This window comes from Prionailurus viverrinus, chromosome D1 (assembly GCF_022837055.1).
Source record: "Prionailurus viverrinus isolate Anna chromosome D1, UM_Priviv_1.0, whole genome shotgun sequence".
NCBI classification, from domain to species: domain Eukaryota; kingdom Metazoa; phylum Chordata; class Mammalia; order Carnivora; family Felidae; genus Prionailurus; species Prionailurus viverrinus.
In genome coordinates, this window is record NC_062570.1 from 17815575 (window position 1) to 17842982 (window position 27408).

Genomic DNA, 27408 nt, shown 5'->3' on the forward strand with positions numbered 1-27408 from the left:
AGCAAGACTAGTGGGGAAAGTCCTACAGCAGGAGCAGGGTCCGCAGAATTCTGTCAGCTGGGTGACCTGGGAGGCATTCCAGGAGGTCAAGGGTGCAAGCCAAGGGCAAGATGTTTGGAATACTGAATGGAGGAGGTTGGTGTCTGGGGACAGTGGGTGACAGGGTTCTTACCAGGACACCATCAACACATTGGTCCGGAGAATTCTTGGTTGGAAGAGGCTGTCCTGTGAATTATAGGGCATTTAGCAGCATCCTTGGTCTCTACCCCCCGGGTGCCAGCAGCACCTGCCGCCCGTTGAGACATACAAAAATGTCTCCGGATATCCCCAATGTCCCCTGGGGGAGCAGTCGTGGTGCAAAACCGCCCCAGCTGAGAACCACTGGTGTAGGCAGAGAAGGAAGCAGAGCCGGCGCCGGGCTGGGCTCTAGTCAGGAGACACATGTTGACGAGTACTTCCTGTGCAGAGGAAGGAAAGGGTGGGATGGGCAGACAAGGGGGTCAGTCACCCCCTCAGAAGTCCCTCCACGAGGAAACATGGAAGGTCAAGGAAGCTGTCCGCAGCGACTTGTCCCTTCGTCAGCTTTCTGCAAGGCACTGAAGTGACAGAGATGATCAGAGGGTCTTAGGATCTTTGGGAAGAGACCTTATGGGTCGTTTCTAGTGCGTCCCCCCTACCTGATGCCTGAATCCTTCCTGTGGGGTATATCTGCCCACCGATCATACAGCCTCAGCTCCAACACTTGCCCTGAAAAGAAAGTGACATCAGCACCAACATTCTGCCACCAAGTGCCCCTGCTTTTAGCTCAAAACACCAGTTACCATTTTACTGAGCATCCATATCCAAGCATCCTTGTAAAAGACAGACTCATGAGAGTCCCTTGTAGGAGCCCTGCCTGCACCCACTCACACCCACACATGCCGCTGATGTCTGAGTGTCCTTGAACCGTGACCGCAAACACTGAAGGCATTGGCGTGGGAGTCGTGGAAGACCTTTGCCCAGAGCAATGAGGACAAGCAGGGTTCTTGGCCTGTTCTGGTTCCCCTTCCGGGAGGAGGGGGCTGGTCCCAAAAGAGCCACTGCAGAGCCTACTGGGCAGCATTGGTGGATCTCAAGGCCATTGACACAGAGCCTCAACTGGCCATGCATTCTCTTCTCTGAGCTTCCTTTGTCTTTCCACCTCCGGACAGAAACCTCTCCATCGGACCCCTCGGGGAGCACCCCCAGCTCTTTCCCCACCCTCAGTGAAGTGTTTGGTAGGAAGAGGAAGAAACGGACCAGCATCGAGACCAATATCCGCCTGACTCTGGAGAAGAGATTTCAAGATGTGAGCGGCTCCTCCGGGTGGGAACGGGTGGGCTGATGTGCAGAGTTGGATGAGCGGACACACTCAGGCCGCTCGGTACCACACCTGCCCTGGGAAAGGGTCGGAAAGCAAGCCCAGGCACCCTCTCCAGGCACCCATGTGTCCCAGGGAGAGGGCGCCTTCGTCTTGGGTTTCAGGAACTTCTTCCCCCACTGACTCTTCTTGCCCTGACATTTTTTAAGGGCCCGTTGTCCCTCTCACCAGGAGATTTAACGAATGGGATATAGGGGGACGCCTGGGTGCCTCAGCTGGGTAAGCATCCAACTTTGAATCAGGTCATGATCTCCCAGTCCATGAGTTCGAGCCCCACGTCAGGCTCTGTGCTGACAGCTGGAGCCCGGAGCCTGCTTCTTATTCTGTGTCTCCCTTTCTCTCTGCCCTACCCCTGCTTGCATTCTGTCTCTCTCTCTCTCTCTCTCTCTCTCTCTCTGTCAAAAATAAACATTTAAAAAAAGGGGGGGGGGGATATAGAGTCCCAGAAGAGGGTGGATCTCTGTATCCAGTGGAGGTAAAGGGAGCAAAGCCAGAACACTCCATATAAATTCTTTCTTTCTCTCTTTCTCTCTCTTTCTTTCTTTCTTTCTTTCTCTCTTTCTTTCTCTCTTTCTTCTTTCTCTCTCTCTCTCTCTCTCTTTCTCTCTTTCTTTCTTCTTTCTTTCTCTCTTTCTTTCTCTCTTTCTTCTTTCTCTCTCTCTCTCTCTCTCTCTCTCTCTCTTTCTCTCTTTCTTTCTTCTTTCTTTCTTTCTTTCTTTCTTTCTTTCTTTCTCTCTTTCTCTCTTTCTCTCTCTCTCTCTCTCTCTTTCTCTCTTTCTTTCTTTCTTTCTTTCTTTCTTTCTTTTACCTTAGTTGACATACAATATTATATTAGTTTCAGGTGTATGGCAGGGATTCAACAATTTTACCCATTACAAAATGCTCATCATAACAAGTATAGTTACCATCTGAAATCCTTTACTTTCTATGCATTGATTTGTAGTTTTAGAATTATCAATGTAGTAAATGCTCACTGTAAACAATTAGGAAAATATAGAGAAGTAGAAAGAAAAAAAAATCTACCATCAAATGGTATTTCCTTCTGTTTCTTTCTCCACACGCATTTAAATACTTGTGATCATATAATATGATACATTTGTTTGAACTTGTAGCAAAAGCATATTCCTGAGCCAGTATGTAGAAGCTAATAATAATACCAGCTTTGTGCCCTGTGGGAGCTAGGGAAGAGAAGAAGGAAAACAGGTGTGGTCTACACAGCTTCTAATTGGGATCCCTTGGATACCAGCCTTCAGAGCCTCTATCCACACGACCCAGGTCCCTAAAGGATGTGCCCTTGGCCTCATTTAATCTTGTGGGCCCCAGGCCTCCAAGACTGCTGCCCGCATTCGCTGGTGCATCTGGCTCAAGGATTTGATGGCTGCATCCTGCTGGCAGAATGACAAGAGCTGGCTTTTCCTGCTGATTAGGTTTCTGAGAGCAGCCTGAGCAAGGGAGGGGGTGTGTAGGAAGGAGGGAAAGGGGCTGAGATCAAAGATTGGATGGAGGGAGGGGTTGGAACAAGAAAGTGCTGAATATATATGTCTCCACAGTCTTGGATCCACATGCTTTAGTTTATGTTTTCCTATTTTGAGGTGGGACAGGAAGCAATAACACAAGAAAAGGTTATCAGGTTGTGTGGCGAAACATGGGGTTCGGGATTCTGCCCGTCCCACACACATGTCAAAGGACTTCTCCTTTCAGAACTTCTCCTGAAGTAAGAAGGGAGGGAAGAGAGCTACATTTGTGGATCCTGTATTTTGTGGCAGGCCCTGGGCTTGGCAGTTTACACATGGTTTCTCATTTTAGCCTCGCAACAATCCTATACAGTAGACCTTATTGTTCTCACTTCATACATGGTAAGACTGAGGCTCAGAGAAGTTAAGAAAGGCTTCTAGAGCTACACAGTAAATTATAGAGCCAGCATTCCATCCTAGGTCTGATTCTAAAGCTTTTGATCCATCCATTGGCCTATCTTGTTTCCTTGGAACCTCTGGCCCCCACCCCTGATTCTTGACCCTGTTCCCCCTTCCTGCTGACCACACTCTATCCCTTTGGTCTCCGCAGAACCCCAAACCCAGCTCAGAAGAGATCTCCATGATTGCAGAGCAGTTGTCCATGGAGAAGGAGGTGGTGAGAGTCTGGTTCTGCAATCGACGTCAGAAGGAGAAGCGAATCAACTGCCCCGTGACCACACCCATCAAATCTCCCATCTACAACTCCCGCTTGGTAAGTGGCCAAGAACCAAGCTGCCCGCCAAGCATTGGGGGGGGGGGGGGGGCGGGGGAGGGGGCAGGAACAGGAATGGTGCCTGGAAGGTGAAGAGTCTTCTCCATCCGGGGGAAGATGGCCGTCGGGAGTTGAGAGGGGCATACAATAAATAGGCAAATAGATGCCATATGTGAAATAAACATAAAGAAGAATAAAGAAGGGTAAGGGGAGTGGATGTAATTATGAGGAGATGCTTTTTTAATAGAGAGGTCAGAGAGGACCTCCCTGGGAAGGTGACATTTGAGTGGAGCCCAAAGTGTTAGAAATAGATGAAGTATCTAGAAGAAAGAGTGTCCCAGGCAGAGGGACCAGCAAGTAAAAAAGTCTTGGCATGTTTGAGGAACAGAAGGAAGCCAGTATGGCTGGGGCAGAGTGAGGAAGGAGGCGAGAATAGGAGGGGAAATCAGAGACATAACAGAGAGCAGACCACCCAAGGTCATGGGGGGGGGGGTCACTAAAGGACCCTGGCTTTGGGTTTGTATGAAATAAGACACTGGAGAGCTGTGAGTGGAGAAGCCTAAACTGACTGAGGTGGAGAATAATCTACGTGGCAAAGGAACACCAGTGAGGAGAACTACAATAACCAGGCTGAGAATAGAGGAATCTTAGGGGAGGGTGGTAGCCAGGACGGTGACAAGAAGTGGTTGGATTCTGAATAGACTTCAACCGTGGAGCCAACGAGATGTGCTGAGAGCTCAGATAAGGAGTGTGAGAAATGAGGCCAAGATGAGTTTAAGGGTTTTGGCGTGAACGACTTGTTGGAAGGCGCTGCCATTTTTTTTTTTTTTTAAGATGATGAAGAAAGCCAGAGATACAGGTATGAGGGGGGAAAAGACTAAGAATTTGGAGCTGGTCAGATTAAGCTGGACATGCCTCCTAAGGATCCGAGAGGAAGTGTCAAGTGGACAGTTGTGTGTCTGAGTTTGGTGGTCAGGGGGAAAAGTCAGGGCTGGGAATAACGTGGACGTTTGGGGAGTAGGAAATATCTTCTGCATCCAGGGAAAGATAGCGTCTGGAGGAACATTCTCTTCCTCCATCCCTGGGGATGCCATGGTTGGAAGGTTAAGGGAATTGGGGGCAAGGCCACCGTCCTATTCAGCCTTGTCTGGGGTGGAACACAGCTGTTTCATAAAAACGACACCATTGTTCATTCTTTCACCAAACATTCCTTGGCCATCTACCATAGAGTGACCTTTACGCAGAGTGCTGGGGATACACGAATAAATAATATCTGTCCCCTGTCCCGGAGGATCTCACCATCTAGCAGAGGAGACAGACAAAGAAACAAATGATAAACAACATCATAATTTCTCTAGGAGAATTTAGGAGTTGCGGCTAGCAACGCCTTGCCAAGGTGGTGGTTAGAGAAGGCTCCCCCAAGGAGATAATTAATACCTGAGCTGAGTCTAAAAGGAAAAGGAGTGAAGAGGCAAATAGGTGTGGGGTGGAGTTCTCCTGGGGGGAAAGTATAAGAACAGTAGCAGGGAGCAGGGAGAGTGTATGGCATGTTCCCAGAACTATAGGTGGTCCCTGCGGAGGGATGTGGAACGATGAGGCTGGACAGACCAGCAAGGGCCAGACTGAGGGGACTATGTACAATGCTAAGGAGATGGCTGGGAGAAGTCACCGAAGGATGTTGAGCAGGCCACTGACACCATCAGATTTGCTTTTCAGAACGATCACCCTGAGTGCAGTATAAAGGGTGGTTTGAGAGACATGAGACTGGTTGCGGGGAAACCAGGTAGGATGTGGCTGCAGTTACCCAGGAAAGAAAGAATGAGGGCTGAAGCAAAGCTAGGGACTAAGAATGAGGGGAAGGGAGAGACTCAAGGGACAATGAGAAGGTGGAATTTTTGGGTCTTGGGTTATGAATCGGAAATCAGATGGCGGCAGGGAAATGACGAAGGAAAGACAATACTCTGGGCTGACTGTCAGCATTCAGGTTGTTGGGCTCATGGGGCCAGTGGTTGCTCCACTGATGGGACAGTCAGACACAGGTGGAGGAGCGGATTCGGGAGCAGGAAAAGGTGACGATTTCCATTCTTTGCATTATTTTAAGGTCCAGTGAGGCCTGTGGGACACCCACGTGGGGCTGTCCTTGGGCACTTGCATTGATGGGTCTGGAGGTCCGGAGAGAAGGCCGGGATGGAGACGTAGGTCAGGGAGTCATAAGCATAAATTGGTGGCTGAAATCCTAGGGGAGGAGGAGCTCAGCTATGCTGTTTGCACAACAGAGCCAAGAGAAAAGTCTAGTCTTAACCCTGGGGAACACCAGCAGGTGAGGGACAGGTAAAGGAAAAGGATCCAGGGAGGAAACTAAGGAGGAGCCAGAAGAGGCAAGAGATTGCAGTGAAGGAGATGTGAGAAGTCCTGTAGGAGTGCTTCGGGAACACAGACAAACACCGACGACGAGAGACTCTCCAATCCGAATGGAGGCTGGGAGCGCTGACCCCCTAATTTGTTCTTCAAACACATTAGGAATTAGCAAGAGCGCCATACCAGACGAGAGGAACCATCTGTGAGAAGGCATGGGATTATAAAACGATGTGCTGCGTTTGGGGAATCACAACATTGCCCTCTGACTGAAGCTAAGGTTTAGGGACTAAGAGAGGTTGATGAGGGCTGGCTCACGACAGGCCACAGGTACTAAATTACCCTGCAGGCTGTGAGAAAGCAATGAAAACGTTAAGGTGGAGGCAAGGGATAGTCAGTCATCATTCTTTTCTTAAATATTTATTGAGCACCCACCATATGTTTGGAACTGGGATATGGTGGCGCACAGGACCCGTATGATCCCTGCTTATGGTCCCAGCAGGGAAAATAGACACTAAGCAAATGCCCTTTGTGATGGAATCTCTAGAAGAGATGGAGGGTAATTTAGAAGGCCCTAACCTAGTCCCGGTGTCAGGGGCTTCTTGGAGGAAGGATGCTCAAACTGGCAGCAGCAGAATGAGTAGATGTTAATGGGGGTCGAGGGTGCACAGGGAGGACAGAGCATAGGGAAGAATATTTGAGGCAGAGGAAAGAGTGTATGCAAAGGCCCTGAGGCTGGGATGGGTGGAAAGGAGGAAGCATAGAAAGCTGGCATGGGCTGGAACCCAGGGAGTGAATGAGTGTGAATGAGGAGGCTGGAGGGGTAGGCGGGGGCTAGATTATGTCAGGCGTGTCAAAGAAATGGAACCATGTCATAAGAGCATCGGAATCTTTAAACATGGGGCTTTGGGAGGTAGGTTCTCGCTTTGGTCCCAGCCCAATCCAAGACACCCACATGGAGAAAAGCAGTGGGAGGCATGGAGGATCCAAGAAGGAGCCTGATTCGTTCTCATCATTCATTCCACACTTACTTACTGAGCACCTACAAAGTCCTAGGCACTGTAGTCGGTAGACCTGAACAGACATCATCCTGCCCTTGGGAAGACTACAGCCTAGCGGGGGGGGGGGGGGGGGGGGGAAGATGTTAAATAAATAATTACATTAATGCTTGTGATGTTACAGAGGCAGCGGAGAGAGAGCATGTTCTGATCCTATCTTCTCTTCAGGTCTCATTGGCACAGTCTCCTTGGGACTAGGACATAGTTTCTTCCGCTTCTGATATGAAGTGATCTGCAGGATATACAGTTAAGCAAAAAAAAAAAAAAGCAAAAAGCAAAACAAAATGGTGCAAACCAGTGTGGGCTGAATGCTAGCATTTATATAAAAAACTAAAAAGGGGGAACCATAGATACGTCTGCTTGCATATGCATAGCCTGCCTCCAGAAGGAAACAGAAGAACCTGGTCACAGTGACTGAACACGTTATTTATTTTAAAACAACAACAAATGTCTTGGGTGTGGCAGTAGGGAGGGGAGGAGAAGAGGGAGAGAAATCATTGATAACATCTCTTACCAGGAGGCCTCACACCTGCCTCCACCCTTCGTGAGCCCCCCCCCCCCCCCCCCCCCCCCGCCCTACTGAGGAGGCTCATTGTAAAAAGGCAAGTAAATGAAGACAGCAGAACCATAGCTGATTAATTGGGAAATGAATACATGCCACATCCTGTTGGGATGAGAGGATCCGAGCTGGGGAGGGGAGGGATATCAAATCACAGCTCCCTGAGAACTTCCTTCCAACGTCCTTTGGGAACATCGATTGGAGCTTCCCCCGTCGGCAAGAGGAGAATAAAGGGAAGGCAAGGTGTGCAGATTTCAGCTCGAATGAAGAGGTGACCGGTGTCCAGAGACAGTTGACAGCTTCCTTCAGGGGGGAAGGGAACGGACGCTTAACAAGCCTGGCACTCTTTGCCAGGCATTGACTTGGAAGCTTTATGGACATTATCTTATTAAATCTTAATTAAAAGGAAATATAAGGGAGGTATTACCTCTAGTTCACGGATGAGAAAACCAAATCTCAGCGGGGTTAGGTAACTCGCCCAAAGTCACGTGGATAGTTACGATGGAACCACGTTCTCACCCCCAGATCTGTTGGGCCCCGAAGCCCATTCTTTCTATTACAACTTGTTCTAGGTCGTGCTAAGGCAGTGATTCTTAAGGGGGAGAGTCCTGAAGAGTAAGGAGGTTCGAACTAAATGACCTTAAGTCCCTTCCCAATCTCAGAGTCGGTAATGCTGGGAGGTCTTCAGGGCAAAATGAAAGTTTAGCCCCTCCAGTTTTCTCTGGAGAGTGTGCGGTCCGCTCAGACACCAGGCCAGGAAGCCTGAAACAGGTTGTTAGGGCCGGGCTCTGCTGCACCGAGCAAAGGGATCTCATGGAAGAAAAGAACGAGGCGCTGTAGCCAACTGACAGCATCTGCCACGACAGGGGCCAAGCCCTCGGTACGCGAGCTTCATTCATCCTGGCAGTGCCGAAGAAGCCTTGCCAGGGGGCACAGCAGGGAGGGCAGGGCCCCGGGGTCTGCAGAACTGGAGCCGATCCTGTATGTGGTCCAGAGGCCCTCTTCTGGAAGCGGGGGACAGAGTGGAGGTTTGGAACTAGGCAAGCAGCCAGGAAGCTGAGTCCTGCTATCTGCGGTCTGGGGTCCAGCACCCTGGGAGAAGCAGTCAAGACTGGAGAAGGGAGCAGACACAAGACATTTACAAACCTCTGTTGCCTTTCAGGTCTCTCCCTCTGGGTCTCTGGGCCCCCTCTCTGTCCCTCCTGTCCACAGCACCATGCCTGGAACAGGTGAGCTTTACAATGGGGTTTCTGAAGAACTCCAGAATTCCTTTAAATGATGGGATGGTAGACCTGAAAGGTAACTAAGTCAGCCTTCCTTAAATGTATTTCAATGGCTATTAAAATCTCTGCCAGGAGAAGAAGGGTTCTGTGACCACCTAAGTTTGGGAAGTGCTGAAGAGGCCAAGTTTAAAACGAGCGTTTGCTTTCTGCTTCCGCTGCCATACTTTCTCAGCACCAGAGTGCATTTCACATCCCTGAAGGAGCTGTATAGAAGGCAGGGTTTTCCAAACCAGTTTTCTGCGGAACTCTATTTTTCAAAAAGTACCTACAGCCTTCCAAAGAACTAGCAGGGGTGACCATACGTCTGCATGTGCCCAGGACAGCCCCAGCGTCTGCCTCTTGTCCGGACACGATCAATAGCACTGCTCCCCACTCGTCAAAGTATCTTGGCTTGCTTGGATGGCAAGATATCTGTCCCCTTATTCACGGGACATTGTTAGGGAAACCCAAAAATGAGGATCCAAGCCTGTCCCCTGGCTGTACTCTTTCTAGGAGATACACGGGCGTCTTTTTGTGGAGACAGAAACAGGAGAGGGGCCGGCGACCTTTAATTGTGGCCTCAGATGCTCTTTCCTCTCCTATTCCCTTTTCTCTATTTCCTCCCCTCCTCCTTTCCGAGCCTTCTTGTTCCTTTCCCCCTCCCGCCTTGCAGTCTGGGGCTACATACGCCCAGCCCAGGGTGTGTCCCGGGGTAGGATGATTTTGGCATCTGTCCTTTTGCGTTTGGCAATTCTTGGACCCGCAGAACCAGCCATGCCGCTCTCCAGGGCCTGCGCTGCAAAGAGCATTTATGATGAGAGTCCCTCTGGGGCCGGGTGTTGATGCAGACGAGGCAGGAGGTGGGCCGATGGGTGGGAGGTAGGGAGAGGGCAGGAGTTCTTTGGGGATACATGTCTGAAGGGCCAGGTCACGAGGTCCCGGGACCCAGCAGCATTATTTTCCCCTTGTTTTGGCCTCTCTTCGTCCTCAGTGACGTCATCCTGTTCCCCTGGGAACAACAGCGGGCCTTCGTCTCCCGGCTCCGGACTCCACGCCAACAGCCCCACTGCATCTCAAAATAACTCCAAAGCGGCAATGAGCGCCTCCGGTTTTAACTCTTCGGGGTAAGGTGGAGGAGAGAATACCGAGACATTCCAGCAGGATCAAGGGACCATGCAGGAAGCTGGGTCAATCCTTCGGGGCAGGAAGCCTGCCACTTTCTCGGAGAGGAGAGTTGGGGTGGCAGGACGGGGACAGAGTGGACAGCCAGGCTGGACCGTATCCCTAGGGAGTGGGCTTTAAAAGAGAAGCTTCGGCCAGCCAGCAGTCCTGGCAAGAGGCTGATGTCAACAAAGCCAATATTTCCATCCTCACTGGGAGGGTGGAAATTTCTGAACACTCCTGTAAGGAAGGGCCAGGTTCTTCAGTGGGCTTAGGGGTTCTCCACTCCCTGCCAGGAACCCTGCTCTTGGGGCGTTCGGACGTGAGCGGGAGCTGTCAGTGTGGCTGACACAATGACAGAGGGAAGTATTGCCTCCCTGCCCCCGCCCCCATCTCGGGTTCCCACCTGGCATGCAGCGAGGTAAGCCGCCCCTGGGACCAAAGAGTCTGCTCCAAAAAGTATTCTCAGAGCAGGTGCTTTGAGAGATGGCTCACAGATTCAGAGCACAGCAGAGATTTGAAAGTTAGGCAGTACCTCGTGGGAAGAAATGAATCCACTTGTCCAAACCCAGGCCATTCCACAAGGCAGCGAGGTCTTACTGACCGATAACTGTTGCACACACCAAACTTCTGGAGCTCCTCAGCCACCCCTGCCAAAAAAAAAAGGGGGAGGGGCGAAAAAAAACATATAATGTACATGTTTTACTGTGTTTTGAGCTAGAATTCACATACCCTACAATTTACCCCTGAAGGTACAATCCAGTGCGTGTTAGTGTAGTCACAATGTGGCATAACCATCACCATAATCTAATTCCAGAACGTTTTCATTGCCCGGGAGAGAAACCCTACCCCTGTTAGCAGTCACTGCCCATTTGCATCTTCCCTCAGTCACATTAGCACCTTTTAGCATTGACTCGTTTTTTTTCCTTCCTTCCAGATCTTGGTACCGATGGAATCATCCCACCTACCTCCACTGAGACCAAAAAGTTTCTCCTAATCCACCTGGCCCTGTATTCCCCACTGGAAGGAAGGGAATCACGCCTTCTGTGTACGGACAGCTTACGGTCGGAAGAGTGAAAGAGAATCCCCACTGTCAACCCAAACTCTTGCTTCTTCAGGAGCGAGGGCCCCCAGAGATCTCAACTGTGATTGAAGCATGTGCGGACTCCTAGTGCTCTTGAAACATATGCCCCTCCTCGCTGTTTACCATTTTCACCTTCCTTCCCCGTGCTCCTATCTCCTAGTTCTAAATATCTCAGACGGCTTCACTGTGGCAGTAGTCTCTCGGAGAAAGGACATCTTGCCACGATTTCCCAATGCATCCGTGGGCCTCTCGGGGGACAGACGTTTGCCTGCTGTGCCAAACAACCGGAAGGAGAGATGACGGTTTTGACTCTGAACTCAGCCTCCAACCTCTGAACCGATTCTAAAATCTGTGAAAAGATTTGAATCTGATGTCTCCACCAAAGACTTGATGTTTTCTCCGTTCAGCAAACTTTTCTGACTGAATCTTCATTTCACCCCATTTTCTCTTTAGCCCCCTTTTCTAGAACCAAGATCCAGTCGTGATTGCCTTCTCCAGGTTCTCTCTTCTTTACAGAAGGCCGAGCCACCCTCAGCCCCCGGGGCATGTTTCTCTGCCCACAGGTGCTCTTTTGTTTGCTATACCTGCCCCGGAGCTCAGGAGTGCTTACTCCTCTCCCTCCCCGTCCTTACCTGGGTCCCCTCTCTCCCTCCCCGCCCCCCAACCCCGGCTGCAGAAGAAAGGACACAAAAGCAAATACGTAAGAGTTATGTTGGCAAAATACCTGTATATAGCCCTCTCCAATTTTTGCAATGACGTTCTCTCCTTAATGTGGAATTTTCCAACAAACTGTTTAACTCAGGTGTGAATTTTGAAGATATCTCTGTAATATTTTATCTTCTTTTTAAAAAAAAAAAAGAAAAAGAAAGGAAAAAAAAATGCCAAAGTGTGAAATACTGTGCTAGCTTCCACAAGAGTTCCCACATGGGCTGGGAATCTTTGTTGACTTCTCGGGAACATTATCTCTAGTCTCCTTCTTTGTGGGCCAGTGTGTAGAGATGTAACATGAAGCCATTCCAGAGATGGTAACCTTTTTTTTTTTTTTTAAAGACTGTATATCCAAGAAAATGTTGAGATTCAAAGGAATCTCTCTGTTCCTAAATAAATTTGTATAGTTATGATATAAATGATTCCACTGCTGATAAGAAGAGGTTTAGATTATTGTTCTGTGTCTTTTGTTGAGGGGGATATGAGTGCGTATAGTGCAATGGGATGGGGGAGCACTTGGCTGGCTCAGTAAGTGGAGGAGGCAACTCTTGATCTCAGGGACATGAGTTCAAGCCCCGCGCTGGGCGTAGAGATTACTTACAAAAAATGGGATGGGGAAAATGTTGCCAATTGGTGCATTAAGTCTGTTACTCCCCAGACCTGCTGCTAAAGATGATCTACATTAATACAGGGCTTTGAAGAGTTCAGAGTTCTTACTCTTTCTGACAGAGGAGGAGGAGGCTGGTTGCCTCATTTTGTAAGGGGGAGGATAGAAAGGGGGAGTTTTAAGGCCAAGTCATTCAGACTTAAGAGGTGGAGGCAGAGGCTGAGGAGGCTCATATCCCAGATATCCTGAAGGTCAGTTATTCAATATCCACAATGGAAAGCAATAGATATGAAAAACAAAGCATAATTCAACAATCAAATATAGGTGGCCTTGGAAATGCGCTGTGACTTTTGGTGAGGGGCTTGAGGGGCAAGCAAGCTCTCCTGGTGGTTTTTCTGAGGTTAATAAAAATTTCAATCGTTACCATGCCCGAGGTTGACAACTGACCTGTGCGAAAGGGGAAGCCCTTCTAACGGCTGATGGGGAAAAACCAAAATAGGGATGAAACATTTGTTGCAAATAATATCCAAGTGGGGAATCTATGTGTTAATAATCAAGACTTAACTGTTTCTGATGTTTGAATGGGCCTTATAGTAAGACTAATCTTTCACCACACGAAGCTGGAGAAGAAAGCCTATTGGTAGTAGTTACGGTCTCAAGAAAAGATCCGGTTGGAAGTGGCTACGTATGCAGCAAAGAGACAGCAAGAGGAGCCTTCGGCGCTGATTTAAGTATATGAAAGGACCATTCTGCCACCCACCAGCCCATGTGTACAAAAGTGTGCATACACACGCAGGCATGTGTGTACTCTTTGTATGCTCATGGGTGCCAGAGCCAACCCCTTCTGTGGCCATCCTGGCTACCATGACATCTTGTTCAGGTAAGTGCTGAAAGCCGATATCCTGCGCTGTCCACACTGATGGTTTTCATCCATTTCACCTTTTAAAAAAAACTTTATTTTTTTTTTTAGAGCAGTTTTAGATTTAGGTACAGAGATTTCCCATATACCCCTGCCCCCTCACATGCATAGCCTCCCCCATTATGAACATCACTCACCAGAAAGTCCTTTTTTTTTTTTTTAAACCAAGAATGAACCTACATTGGCCCATAATAATCACACAAAGTTCACAGTTCATCTTAGAGCTCACTCTTGGTGTTGCACATGCTACAGGTTTGGACAAAAATATGATACATACCCACCATTGTAATATACAGGGTATTTGCACGGCCCTGATTCTCAGTGCTCTACCTTTTCACCTCTCTGCTCCCTACACCCTTGCAACCACCGATCTTTTTACCGTCTCTAATAGCTTTGCATTTTCCAGAAGGTCATATAGTTGGAATCATAGCACATACCCTTTCCAGATTGGCTTCTTTCACCTAGCGGTGTGCATTTAAAGTTCCTCCATCTCTTCATTTCCTTTTAGCACTGAATAAATAATATTCTGTTGTCTGGATACACCACAGTTTGTTTATCCTCCACCAAAGGACGTCTTGGTTGCTTCCAAGTTTTGGCAATTATGAAGAGAGCTGGGGGGCGCCTGGGTGGCTCCGTCGGTTAAGCGTCCGACTTCAGCTCAGTTCATGATCTCACGGTTCATGAGTTCAAGCCCTGTGTCGGGTTCTGTGCTGACAGCTCAGAACCTGCTTCAGATCTTCTGTCTCCCTGCCCCCCTCCCCTACTTGCACTCTTTCTCTCTCTCTCAAAAATAAGTAAACATTATTTTTAAATATGAATAGAGCTGCTGCAAACATCTGTGTGCAGGGGGCGTGGTGTGGACAGAAGTTTTCAATTCCTTTGGGTAAATGCCAGGGAACATGATTGCTGGGTCATACGGTAAAAGTACATTTAGTCTTGTAAGAAACCTCCACCCTGCCTCCCAACAGAACGTGGCTGTACCATTTTGCATTCCCACCAAACAATGTGCGAGAGTTCCTGTGGCTCCACATCCTTGCCAGCAAGGTTTTGTCAAGCATTCTGGATCTTGGTCATTCAGATAGGCGTGTAATAGTATCTCAGTTATCTTAATCTGCATTTTCCTGAGGACATAGGGTGTGGAGCAGCTTCCATGCACTTAACTGCCATGTGTATGTCTTCTTTGGTGAGGGGTCTAGCGAGGCCTTTGGCCGACTTTTTCATCAGGTTATTTGTTTTCTTATTGTTGAATTTTAGGAGCTCTTTGTATATTTTGGATAGCAGCCATTTATCAGCTGTGTCTTTTGCAAGTATTTTCTCCCAGTTTGTGGCTTGTCTTCTAATTCTCTTGATATTTGTCTTTCGCAGAGCAGAAGATTTCAATTTTAATGAAGTCCAGCTTACCCATTATTTCTGTCCTGGGTTGTGTCTTTGTTGTTGTATCTAAAAAGGCAGCACCATACCCAGGGGCATTTAGGTTTTCTTCATCTAAGTGTCACCTTCCTGAAATTTTATAGTTTTGCATTTTACATGTGTGTCTGTGATCCATGTTGAGTTCATTTTTGTGAAGGGTGTGAGGTCTGTGTCCAGTTGCCTTTTTTTTTTTTTGCATGTGGATGTTCAATAGTTCCAGTACCGTGTGTTAAAGGCACCGTTTTTTCTCCACTGTATTGCCTTGGCTCCTTTGTCAAAGATCAGTTGACTCCATTTATGGGGGTTTCTTTCTGGGCTCTCTATTTGACCATACTTTTTTATGAAAGAAATACAGAATTGTAGCCTAACTTCTCAGCCTCCAGTAGCTTCCATTGTCCATTGTCTCGGACAATTGTTCAGCACAGCCAACCCTGGAAGCAGGCACTGATTTGCCTCTCACAGCCACGTGATGCCCTAAAATCCCAGTGAAGTTCAACCAAAGCTTGGTTAGCTTCTTCAGCGGCTAATTAGGCACAAGAGAATCGAAGGGCAAAACCCAGTCGTTGTCCAGGGGGAAAGAAAGAGAAGAATTGCTCTTGCTCCTGCTCCTTTTCAAATTTTCACACTTCAATTTTTTGTTGACTCAAGACTGGTGGGCCCCACCGTGGGCTGGAATACTAAGGCCTTTTGGTGCAACTCAGAGAATGAGTTTAGTTTCAGGACTCAAATGAGGAATCCTGCCCTGAGCCCCCCAGGTTTTGTGGCTCCGTGCCTCTCCTTCCCACACACTCTCCGTGTGCCTCTCATATCTCACGTACTGCATTTGCTGACTCTTCTGCTTCTAGACTGTGGGGAGCTCCCTGTAGTTGAGTCTGTCTCTTTTTCTCTATATGCCCATGACTAACACTGTGCCTGGTACCTAATGGGAAATTAAGATTTTTGAAAATGAAATTCCTTTTTTTTTTTTTTTAACCTCTAAATAACTTCTAGTGCCCTTCATTGAGGTTAGGAGCTGTGAGCTGTGAATGCCGAATAATACAGTACAGGTCTGTAGGGGCTTCTAGTCAAGTGCAGAGCCATACTGCCTGGGTTCATACTCAAATCTACCTCCTACTGATCATGTCACCTTGAGCAAGTTCCTTGAATTGCTCTGTGTTTTAGTTTCTCCCCTATTAAATGGGGATGACAATAGCAGCCATCTCAAAGGGCTGTGAGAATTGACTAGTTAATATTTGCAAAGTGCTTGGAACAATGCCTGGTACATTAATAAGTGTTGTCTGCTATTATTGTGATTATAAACATCATTATTGTCATTATTATTCAAATAAATTGGTGGAGAGCTTCCTGTTCCTGTTCTCCCTTATAGCCCAGAACTTTTGTGGGGGGCGGGCGGGGTGGGGGGAGATACCACCGTTGACGATTATCTGATCTGGTAGAACAAGTGTTATGGCCAAAGATATCTAAATTAGTAAATGTAATCCTAGGTAATGAAGCTAGAACCTGGACCATCAGTCACCCTAGGATAAAGGCTCCTAGAAAGAACTGGCACCTTTCCTTATCGCCTCAGCCTTCAGACCCCTGAAGCCTTTTAATACTCTGTTCTTTCCCGGAAAATGGTGGCAGCAAGAACGTAGTTCCAAATTCAGATACTAGAACAAGAAGAGGGGCGGCCGGATGTCTCAGTCGGAAGAGTATATAACTCTTTTTTTTTTCTTTTTTTTTTAACATTTATTTATTTTTGAGACAGAGAGAGACAGAGCATGAATGGGGGAGGGGCAGAGAGAGAGGGAGACACAGAATCGGAAGCAGGCTCCAGGCTCTGAGCCATCAGCCCAGAGCCCGACGCGGGGCTTGAACTCACGGACCGTGAGATCGTGACCTGAGCGGAAGTCAGACGCTCAACCGACTGAGCCACCCAGGCGCCCCCTCTTTTTTTTTTTTAATGTTTATTTTGAGAGAGAAGGCAGGGGAGGGGAAGGGCAGAAAGAGAGGTAGAGAGTGCAGAACCTGACGAGGGGCTCGATCTTTGGAACAGTGAGTTCATGACCTGAGCTGAAATCAAGAGTTAGATGCTTAACTGACCGAGCCACTAAGGTGCCCTGGAAGTTCTCAGGGTTGTGAGTGGGAACCCCACATCGGGTGTAGAGATTACTTAAATAAGTAAAACTTAGAAGAAGAAAGAAGAAAGGAGGAGGAGGAGGAGTGAGAGAAGAGGAAGAAGGAGAAAACGTTTCGATAATCGCAAGCAAATGGGGAAAAGTTGAGATCTGCATACTCTCCATTTAGTGAAATGGATCCCTCCCTGTTCTCTTTCATCAGACTCTCATTACCTCTTATCTGGTCTGTTCCAACCTACTTGAAGCAGACTGTCTTCTCCAGTTCATCTTACAGTGATTTTGGTTGAATGTATAGCAGTGATTCTCAACTTTGGTTACACAATGGAATCACCAGGAGAGCTTTAAAAAAGATGGATCCCCACGCAGATTCTGATTTACCTTGGGGCATAGCCTGGGCCCTGAGATGTTAAAAAGCTCCTCAAATGATGTTATTGTGCCATCAAGGATGAGAACCAATATCCATCCAAGAGTGCGTACAAACCACTGGGAACCTTGTTAGCATGCAGTTCTGCTTCAGTAGGTCTGGGGTCAGGGTCTGAGATTCAGTTTCTAACAAACTCAGGAGATGCAGATTTTGCTGGGCTATGGGCCACACTTTGAGTAGCAAGGGCTTGATAAAATGATTCCCTTGCCTAATAACATCATAGACTTCTTGTTACCCACATAATAAGATGCCTCAGCCTGGCATCTCAGGCTGGCATCAGAGTCATTTAAGACCCTCCGACAGCAGTGGTTCTTAAGTGTGACTAATATCTGAATGATCCAGGGGCAAGTTTTAAAAGATATATATTCCTAGACCCCACACTAAGGCTACTGAATCGTACTCTTCAAGGTACACCCTACAAGAGTATTTTGGAAACACTTCCCAAGCGTTACAGAAGATCAACAAGGTTTAGGAGACACCATATGCTTCGAATACACTTTTCCAGGCTCATTTCCCATTCATTCAACCAGCAAACATCTAGTGCACCTGCCTCCTACCAGGTATTAGAAAACAAAGATGAAAACAGTTTGATCCTTACTCATGAGAGATTGGCAAGAGAAACACCAAAACTAGATTATTAACTACTCCCCAGCCATGGTGTAAATGTTCACCCTTCTACTTACTGTCTGGGCCCCTCAGCATCCCATTGTCGCCCGTCCTGATAAACCAAACCAGATGCCCTCTTTTTTTTTTTTTTAATTTTTTTTTCAACGTTTATTTATTTTTGGGACAGAGAGAGACAGAGCATGAACGGGGGAGGGGCAGAGAGAGAGGGAGACGCAGAATCGGAAACAGGCTCCAGGCTCTGAGCCGTCAGCACAGAGCCCGACACAGGGCTCGAACTCACCGACCGCGAGATCGTGACCTGGCTGAAGTCGGACGCTTAACCGACTGCGCCCCCCAGGCGCCCCCCAGATGCCCTCTTTACCGCATTTGTGCCTTCATGCTAGTTTGGTCATCTCTTCCAATTTCACTTCCCTTGGTATTAAAATAGATCTCAGAGCGGAGAAAAGGATTTACCCAAAGTGTCACAACAACAATTAACATTTACATAGTGGCTTCCTTGTGCCTGTCATTGTTCTAAGCACTTTTCACAGGTGAAGTGTGTAAGAGTCTTACAATGGCTTTATAAGATAGCAATTACTATCCCCGTTCTATGCTTGAGAAAATGGAGGCACAGAAAAGTTAATTTGCCCAACAACACAGAGTCGGTAGCCAGGCTGGGTTTGTTTGTTTAAAATTGTTTAAACGTTTATTATTTATTTATTTATTAAAAAAAAATTTTTTTTCAACGTTTATTTATTTTTGGGACAGAGAGAGACAGAGCATGAACGGGGGAGGGGCAGAGAGAGAGGGAGACACAGAATCGGAAACAGGCTCCAGGCTCTGAGCCATCAGCCCAGAGTCTGACGCGGGGCTCGAACTCACGGACCGCGAGATCATGACCTGGCTGAAGTCGGACGCTTAACCGACTGCGCCACCCAGGCGCCCCTAAACGTTTATTTTTAGGAGAGAGACGCATGCACAAGCGGGGAGGAGAGAGGGGGGTAGAGGATCCCAAGCAGGCTCTGCACTGACCGCAGCCAGTCCAATGTGGGGCTCGAACTCACGAACTGCAAGATCATGACCTGAGCCCAAGTGGGAGGCCCAACCAACTGAACCACCCAGGTGCCCCAAACCACGTTTATTTTTAAGCCTTATACTCTACTGCCAAGTAGGGTGATAGGGCTGTAACGAAAAGGAATAACTTCTAATTCCTGGGCCTGAGCACTTTCCTGGCTAATTAATTGCGTGCTTGTTTCACAACTGAGACTCCAGCGGGAGGGCTGCGACTACGTCTTACATCTCCCATCGTGCCTAGCAGGGGTGCGAGCCCTCAGTAGGTGCTCAGCCACTGGTTATTGGATGGGCTGTCCCCACATGGGGGGGGGGGGGGAGAGGCGGGATGGGTAATTATTGAAACAAACAACAACACACAAACAAGGGCAACAACCTGTAGGTCTCACGTGACCACCAGGTAACCCTCCGCTATCCATCCCCCCATCCTGGGCCCCGAGCGAAGGGGGAGTACCCTTCGGCTCCCTTCACGGACGTTCCCCGTCCAGCTCGGGTTCTGCGCTCCGTCCTCCCAGCCACAAGGTGCCCCCAGACCCCCGGCTCCTCTTCCGCCGCCGCCAGATCCTCGTCCTCTCTCCCTCTTTCCGCCGCTTCCTGCTCCGACGATCCGCGCTCCGAGCTCTGGGGCCGAGGCGCCCAAGGCTTCCCGATGCGCTCGGCCAGGTAACAGCGCGGCGCGAACCGCCCGGCTCCTGCCGCGGGGCTGGGCTCGGGACGCTGGGGGCCCGGCCCGCCGGGCCCACTGGTGGGGAAGGAGGCGGGCAGATGGTGTGGTCTGGCCTGGCGGCCGAGGGATGGGGGTGGGGGGCTCCTCCTGCCTCGGGGCGCGGGAGGCTTTGCTTCGCCAGGCTCGGCGACCGGCGGGATGCCCGTACAGCGGCGCGGCGTAGGTGCGCGCAGCCGGGCGTGGCCCGGTCCGCGGGCGCGTCCGAGGGAGAAACGCCGGTCGCGGTGCCTGCGGGGCGCCGGGGTTGCTGCTCGCCCCAGCCACGCCTGCTCCGCGGCCGCCCGCCAGGTGGGTCCGCCCCGCGCTCCTCCTCCCGAATCTGGCCCGGGAACGGGAGGAGCGAGGACAGGGGCCTTGGAATTCTGTGCCCGATCGGCCATCTCAATACCCCTCCGTTCCTTTACCCAAGAGTAAAAAACCGAAATCCAGAGATGGACTGACTTTCCCAAGGTCACAGACTTGTATCTGCCATTTACAAATGTCTATTCTTTTAAGTGTTTGTAAATAGACTACTGTTTCCTCTGTTCTGCCAGGGAATTAGGATTCAGGGAAGAGGACTCTAAAAATACTAATCAGCAGATCCAAAGGAGCTGATCCGCATTACTGGCCGGTGACCCTGGCATTTAGAAGGAAATAAGCGAGGACGGTTCTTTTCACTCTGGGTACTTTGTATTTCTGGGCCTTGCTCCGAAAACTGGCCTAGATGCTTTACAAAATTTATCTCAGAACTCCTTGTCAGAACTGGGCCGGATTAGAGTTTACAATCCTCTTTTCTTCTCTCTCTCTTTCTTTTTCCTACCCCCCCCCTTTTTTTTTTTTGTAAGGGAGGCTCAAGAGGTGACAGTGATTTGCCCAGTGTTTTATGGCTAGTTAGGGGGCACAGACAGAATTGGAACTCAGGTCTGTGATTGACACCTACTGTTTTCTTGAATAGAAAGCTGAAGGCAGCGCAGAACTTGACCTTCATAAAGCCCTCTCTGGATAGCATTCCTGGGAGCGGCTTGTGTACTGAAGTGTGTTGGTCCTCAGATATTATTTCACTTGTCAGAATAGGGTTAAGCAATAAGTGTAGCCATGCAGAAAATTCCTGCAGAGATGAGACATACCTGAAATTTTTTTTTTTGTACGAAATTTCAATAGAGGAGCTAACGAATATTAATACCATCTTGGTTACTTGAAGATTTTAGTCCTGTATGACTTAGATTGACTCAGTTACAGTCATTCTTGGCCTGATATATTTGTCATCAGTAAAAATTTCAAAATGTAGCTTTCTGACTGTATGTTTAACTAAATAATTGCCTTAAAGATATTTTTCTTTTTCTTTTTTTTTTTTAAATCTTTTTTTTAACGTTTATTTATTTTTGAGACAGAGAGAGACAGAGCATGAACGGGGGAGGGTCAGAGAGAGGGAAACACAGAATCGGAAACAGGCTCCAGGCTCTGAGCTGTCAGCACAGAGCCTGACGCAGGGCTCGAACTCACGGACCGTGAGATCATGACCTGAGCCGAAGTCGGCCGCTTAACCGACTGAGCCACCCAGGCGCCCCAAAGATATTTTTCTGTATCAACAAAAACTTCCCACATGCACCTCCACATCCCTCTGCTTCCCTCTTGGTTAGTCTTTGAATTGGGTTTCGGAACTGAATCGAACTCGGATTATTTTCTCTTCCAAAATATCTGGAGTCTGATTAGTTCTGTGTTTAGGGTTACCTCAAGTTTCCATTTTAACTGGTAAAACTGTGACTTAAGTCCCAATTTCAGTTGAGTTTAATATCAGCTTCAAACCACATTAAACTCCTACATGTCATATGACCTCTAGCAGAAACCACAGGCAGTAGTCCTGTTTTTTTCACCAGAGCTTCTCATTGGAGTGAACACATTATCGAAGACGTGTACTATGTTCCTCATGTATCATTGTTCAAGGTCAGTCATCATGACAGATTATTGACATGTACTCATCCTTATTTTAAAAAAATGTTTTCAATGTTGGGGCGCTTGGGTGGCTCAATTGGTTGGGCATCCGACTTTGGCTCAGGTCATGATCTCACAGTCTGTGAGTTCGAGCCCCCCGTCGGGCTCTGTGCTGACAGCTCAGAGCCTGGAGCCTGCTTTGGATTCTGTGCCCCGCTCTCTCTGCCCCTCCCCTGCTCACGCCCTGTGTCTCTCTTCCAAAAATGAATAAATATTTTTTTAAAAAAGAAGAAGATTCTCAGCTGTGTAGATAAGGAAGAGTTTCAGTGAAGGCAATGTTTTTGTACTCTCCTATAGAAGAAATGAAGATTATATTCGCATTGACCCAGTGCTGTTTTCTTAGGGTATATCTTGTTTTTCTGGTTTCGGTCTTTTCATCATAGGATGGCACTAGGTCTGTGTCCGCAGGTGCTGTGCAGCCTGGGGGGCTGGCTCTCGCTCTACATTTCTTTCTGCCGCCTGAATAAGCACCGAAGCTATGAGTGGAACTGCCGGTTGGTTACTTTCACCCATGGAGTCCTCTCCATAGGCCTCTCAGCTTATATTGGCTTCGTTGATGGCCCCTGGCCTTTTACCCACCCAGGTAGGTGGAGACATTAGAGGGCTTTCCCTAACGGATTATATAATTTGGGGGCAGTCTTGGAAGGATGGGACATTTTCACAGAATGTGTACAATATTGAAGAGGAATTACCGTTATAATTTGTACCGGGAGTCTTCATTTTTAACTCTGATATTGTATGTGTCCCTATTTCTGCTTTTCATAACTCTCTGCTTTTGAAACAAATTTTAAATGCCTGTTACGTTGTAAGCCACCGAAATGTACAAAAACATAAAGCTAATATCAGTATCTTCCACCACCACTCCCAAACAGACACAAATGGACTGTATTACACATACTTTTTGATAGCCTGCAATTTTCACTCGATTGTATTTTCGAAGGACATCTATATAGATTTTTTTTACCCGTCTTAATTGTGATATAATATTGTGTTGTATGCATACATCGTCATTTATTTAACTCATGTCTCATTATTTGGGGCACCTATATTGATTTTTAAGCTGCTAAATGTCTGAGTATTACTTCCTTAGAATAAAAAAGTTGTGTCCCCTTGAATTAGTTTGCTTGGGCTGCCCTAACAAAATGCCACAGACTGGGGAGCATAGACAATAGAAACTTATTTACTTCCGGTTTTGCAGGCTAGAAGTCCAGGATCAAATTGTTGGCTGGTTTGGTTTCTTCTAAGGCTTCACTCTTGCTTGCAGGTGGCTTCCTTCTTGCCGTGTCCTCACGTGGTCTTCCGTTGGTGTGTGTGTGTGTGTGTGTGTGTGTGTGTGTGTCCTCATTTCCTTATTTTAGAACACCAGCCATATTGGACTAGAGCCCACCTTAACAACCTCATTTTAACTGAATTACCTCTTTAAAGGCCCAATCTCCGAGTACAGTCACATTCTGGGGAATTGGGGGTTAGGGTTTCAACACGTGAGTTTGCAAGGGACAGTTCAATCCAGAAATCGCCTAGGATGTGATTTTTTTTTCAATTCCTTAGATCCTTTTTTGTTTTAATTTCCTTAAATTTCTATAGTGAGCTTCTGAGTTTTTCCCCAAATTGTCAAACAGATACGAAAGCAGCTCTTAAGCTTTGTGTCTCGTATGAAGGTTTCAAATAGATTTCAACGTGTCCTGTCCTTGTACTTGATTTTCTTAAGCTGGGAACACACTAACTTCTGGGGTTCTTTCCAAGGCCCGCTTTCAAGAAGGGTCAGGGCCACCAGTGTCCAACAATCTAACCCATTAAGCTAAGAAATTAATCCGACATCCAGGGCAGAATAACTGAAAGAGTCTGGAAACAGACCTTTAAAGCTGGTTAAACAAACACGTAAAATAAAAAGAAGAAGAAAGCAAGAAACTGTAAGATTTTAGTTGAAGGAACAAAATAACTGAGTGGACACGGAGATAATGGCTGTTGCTCAGATCACTCATTGAGAGCTGATTCATCAAATCCAGCATTTCCTGGGCCTGTCACATTATGTGGTTTGATAAAGACCAAGGTTTTAGATTTTAGTCTTGGTTGTCATTACAATGCATGTGCCTGCCTTTGTTTTTGCTTTCAGTGACGCAACTGATCATCGTGGCCCTGTTGTGGGAGACGACAACATAGGACCCTCGTGCAAGGTCACTGTTATTATACAATTCCCGGTCACTCAGTTTGCTTCTGTCTCGGTTTATTGCAGGCTCACCCAATACACCTCTCCAAGTGCACGTACTGTGTCTCACCTTGGGCTACTTCATCTTCGACTTGGGCTGGTGCGTCTATTTCCAGTCTGAGGGGGCCCTGATGCTGGCTCACCACACCCTGAGTATTTTGGGCATCATCATGGCCCTGGTGCTCGGAGAATCAGGCACAGAGGTCAACGCGGTCCTCTTTGGAAGTGAGATTACCAACCCCTTGCTACAGATGCGCTGGTTTCTCCGAGAAACAGGGCACTACCACAGTTTCACTGGAGATGTGGTGGACTTCCTCTTTGTGGCTCTGTTTACCGGAGTGAGGATTGGCGTCGGAGCTCGCCTCCTTTTCTGTGAAATGGTCTCCCCCAAGCCCAAGGGGTTTGTGAAGGTTGGGGGAGTGGCGATGTATGCTGTCTCTTGGTGTTTCATGTTTAGCATCTGGCGCTTTGCGTGGAGGAAAAGCATCAAAAAGTACCACGCCTGGAGAAGCAGGCGGAGGGAGGAGCGGCAGCTGAAACGTAACGGACATCTCAAAACGCGCTAGCCAAGGCTTCCTCCAGATGCCGGATCGGGTTAGTCAGCCACAGGACCCAGGCTGGAGATAACGGCTGTTCTAGAATCAGGCTCATAACACACTTAGGTTTCAAGAAAGGGCTAAACGTATCAGGCAGGGTGGTCAGTCTTTGAGTGGAGCCCATACCAGTATTAAAACACTCACGTCTACCGTGGCGCAGGTGTAGAAAGTGAGACTACTCAGTGGTAGTTGAGAATGAGTCAGAGCTGTGAGGTGGGGGTGGGCACAGCTGCCTTCCTTTTTGTTCGTGGTGTCCCCGGGTCCTCTTGTCTCTGGGATGCTTGATGGTTAGACCGCTCAGGAAGGAATTTGAGAATTTCTTCGAGAATTGACTCCTTGAACAAACCCTTGTTCCTGCTTTCCGTGTAGCAATTTAAATAAAGTCACCCCATTTACTCTAAAGTGAGGGACTTCTAGGAAGATGCATGTCTGGCATTCTGAGCCTTGGATCAGGGAAGGGGCTGTACTTAAACAAAGGGAAAGGATGAGAGAAGTGACCCTAAACCAACTGTCGAGGGGCCCCAAGACACCCCCAGGTTCGGTGCTTTGCTGAGGGGACTCACATGACTCAGAATGTAGTGCAACTCCTAGCTGTGATCAATTACAGTGAAAGGATTCAAGGGAAGAGCAGTGAAGGGAAAAGGTGTTTGGGCAGAGTCCAGGGGAAACCGGGCCCGAGCTTCCAGAGTCCTCTCGCAGTGGGATCACTGAGGATGCACTGATTGCCTCTAGCAACAATTTGTGGCGATACGTGTAAAATGTCCAGCGAGGAAGCTCATTAGATGCTCAGTCCCCCAGTTTTTTACTGGAGGTCATGCAGGCAGCCATCGCCTGGCATGTAGCAGAATTCCTGACTCCCAGAAGGAGAGCAGGTGTTCAGCCTAAACCATATTGTTCGCACAGTGTAGGCACGGTGAGCCATTCTCATCAGTTAATGAAAGGAGCCCTCCTGAAATCTAAGTTTCCAGATGCCAGCCAAGGGCCAACCTTGCAAGGAGGCCTTTCCAAGGACAGGAGTTCAGGCCTGCTCTGGTAACTCTTTTCTGTACAAAAACCAGGGAGTTAGGGCTTCGGATGAGAGATGAATGAGGTGTGGGCAGATTTACCGAGTCCTGTTGTACGGGTTCTGCCCTACCGAGAAAATGATGCCAATTCTCAGGGCTTTTGTGCATTAATCTCCTAGGCATGAGAGGCTGTGACTGAATTCCATAGGGATTTAGCATGTGGATTCCACTGTGCTTGAGATGGCAGTTCAGGTTTCAGCCCTGCTATACATCCTGCAAACCAGAACCAAAGAGTAAAGTGTACCGGCCTCAGGGGGATGAGGCGAATTTTATTTTATTTTTTCCCAAACACATTCCCTGTAGCCTACTTCCTACGTTTTCTTTTCTCTGAACAAGGTGCCACTCTCTATGGATAAAATCGGATGGCAAGGCCAGTCCTAGAAGGAAACAAACAAAAATTTCTCGGTGCGATAGTCTGTCATCCCACCCAGGAAAAGCAAGAACGTAAGCTTAACATGAGAGATTAGGAATCAAGACTTTCTGGGTTCTTTTAACTAATTTTGCTCCTCACTTGCCAGATCACTTGGGCAGGTCACTTGTGTTCTCTATCTCAGTTTAAACCCTGTTGTGAATGAATGTAGGACTTTTATGGGGAAAGGGACGATTTATTTATTTGTTTGTGTGTTTATTTATTTATTTATTTGCTTGTTATTTATTTATTGGATTATGTCATTTAGACCCCTGGGGATTGATTTGCTTAATTGGTGAGTAAACGTGTGGGGCTACCGAAGTCTAAGCCTAGGTCAGTAGGAAGTCTCCGCCCATTCTACGGTCACCGGTAATACGAACCTAACGAGTGGTCTTGAAAATGGATGTCAGTGCCCAGGCATGACGGAGCGTTGGAATGGCATGACGTCATCATTACTCTGGGAAAAGCAACTTTCAAGGCATGTGGACAGTGGTCTTTTAAAATGACTGTCGTTTGGTTAATGAGTTTTGCTGCAGATGGAAACAATCTGACAGTAGCATCCCGTCTCTTTTTTTCCCTGTGATCAGTATCCCCAGAATGCTGGTGAGCTTCTTTCCAACAAAACTGTGGTCAAAGTTGGATGCCGGGGAATGCTGATTCTAGCAAAAGCCTAGTGAAAAAGAGTGGCTTGGCGCAGGAGCTTAAAAAAAGAAAAAGCTGGCTCTTGAATTTTGGCACAGTGCCACCTGTTCCATACCAGACAAATGAATAGACTTAATCTGGTACCAATTTTTTTTTCTTTTTACTCCTCAGACGTGAAGGGGTTGCAGACCTTGGTGTTTTAGGGGTACTCCTGGGAATGTGCGTAGGTTTCTTTTGCGTTTTGAATAACCTAAATAATAAGAGAAGAAAAAATAGCTCACTTCAGCTTTTCTTGATGCTTTAACTAGTAGCTCTGAAGGAACCTCCCTGAGAGGAAAAATGGGAAATGAAGGTGACTCAGCAGTTAAGATGCTGAGTTTTGACATCACGGGTAAACGAAGGGCTAATTAACATGTGGTATGGTCGGACAAAATGAAGTATTTTATTCATTTGCATTTGGATTACTATGTAATAATTCCTAACACTGCTCAAGAAAGATTTATATTTCAATAAGATTTGTACTAAATTTTATAAAAATAAATTTTTATCAACCCAGAGTCTGCCTTTGTATCTTTGATGTGATTTTGCCAAGAAGTGTAAAAAAAAAAAAAAATGGCGTGTAGAAATGTTGACCCATATTTATAATTATCTGTGAAACACCACTTGTCTGCTCTTAACCATCAACCATTCCTAATGCTGTTTACTTTTCGGGGCAACAATCTACATTACAGAATACAGAAAACAGTTTGCTAAAGACTGAGGAAGAACTTCCTTTCTTTATTTTTGCCATTTGTTTGGGCAGTTGCCTTGAAAATGATGTTGAGTGG

At 47.5% G+C, this 27408-nt stretch overlaps 2 protein-coding genes across 3 annotated transcripts in view; both read left to right on the plus strand.

Annotated features, from left to right (window-relative positions):
• Positions 1 to 11807, plus strand: part of POU2F3 (POU class 2 homeobox 3) — a 72216-nt gene extending 60409 nt beyond the window's left edge. Inside the window, exons 9-13 of the mRNA XM_047877769.1 lie at positions 1191 to 1327; positions 3464 to 3625; positions 8760 to 8826; positions 9851 to 9983; positions 10958 to 11807. Of these exons, the coding sequence (XP_047733725.1) occupies positions 1191 to 1327; positions 3464 to 3625; positions 8760 to 8826; positions 9851 to 9983; positions 10958 to 10997 (539 nt within the window). The 3' untranslated portion in view covers positions 10998 to 11807. The remainder of the gene's footprint in view (positions 1 to 1190; positions 1328 to 3463; positions 3626 to 8759; positions 8827 to 9850; positions 9984 to 10957) is intronic.
• A 7760-nt stretch (positions 11808 to 19567) lies between these two features.
• Positions 19568 to 27128, plus strand: TLCD5 (TLC domain containing 5). 2 transcript variants are annotated; one of them, XM_047824054.1, is made up of 3 exons: positions 19584 to 19629; positions 22048 to 22247; positions 23898 to 27128. In XM_047824054.1, exons 1-3 carry the CDS (start codon positions 19616 to 19618, stop codon positions 24434 to 24436), a joined length of 753 nt encoding a protein of 250 aa, XP_047680010.1. In that variant the 5' UTR covers positions 19584 to 19615; the 3' UTR covers positions 24437 to 27128. The 2 variants fall into 2 exon arrangements, with proteins under 2 accessions (XP_047680011.1, XP_047680010.1); XM_047824055.1 differs by lacking the exon at positions 22048 to 22247 and having other exon boundaries at positions 19568 to 19629.
• The last annotated feature ends 280 nt before the right edge of the window (positions 27129 to 27408 follow it).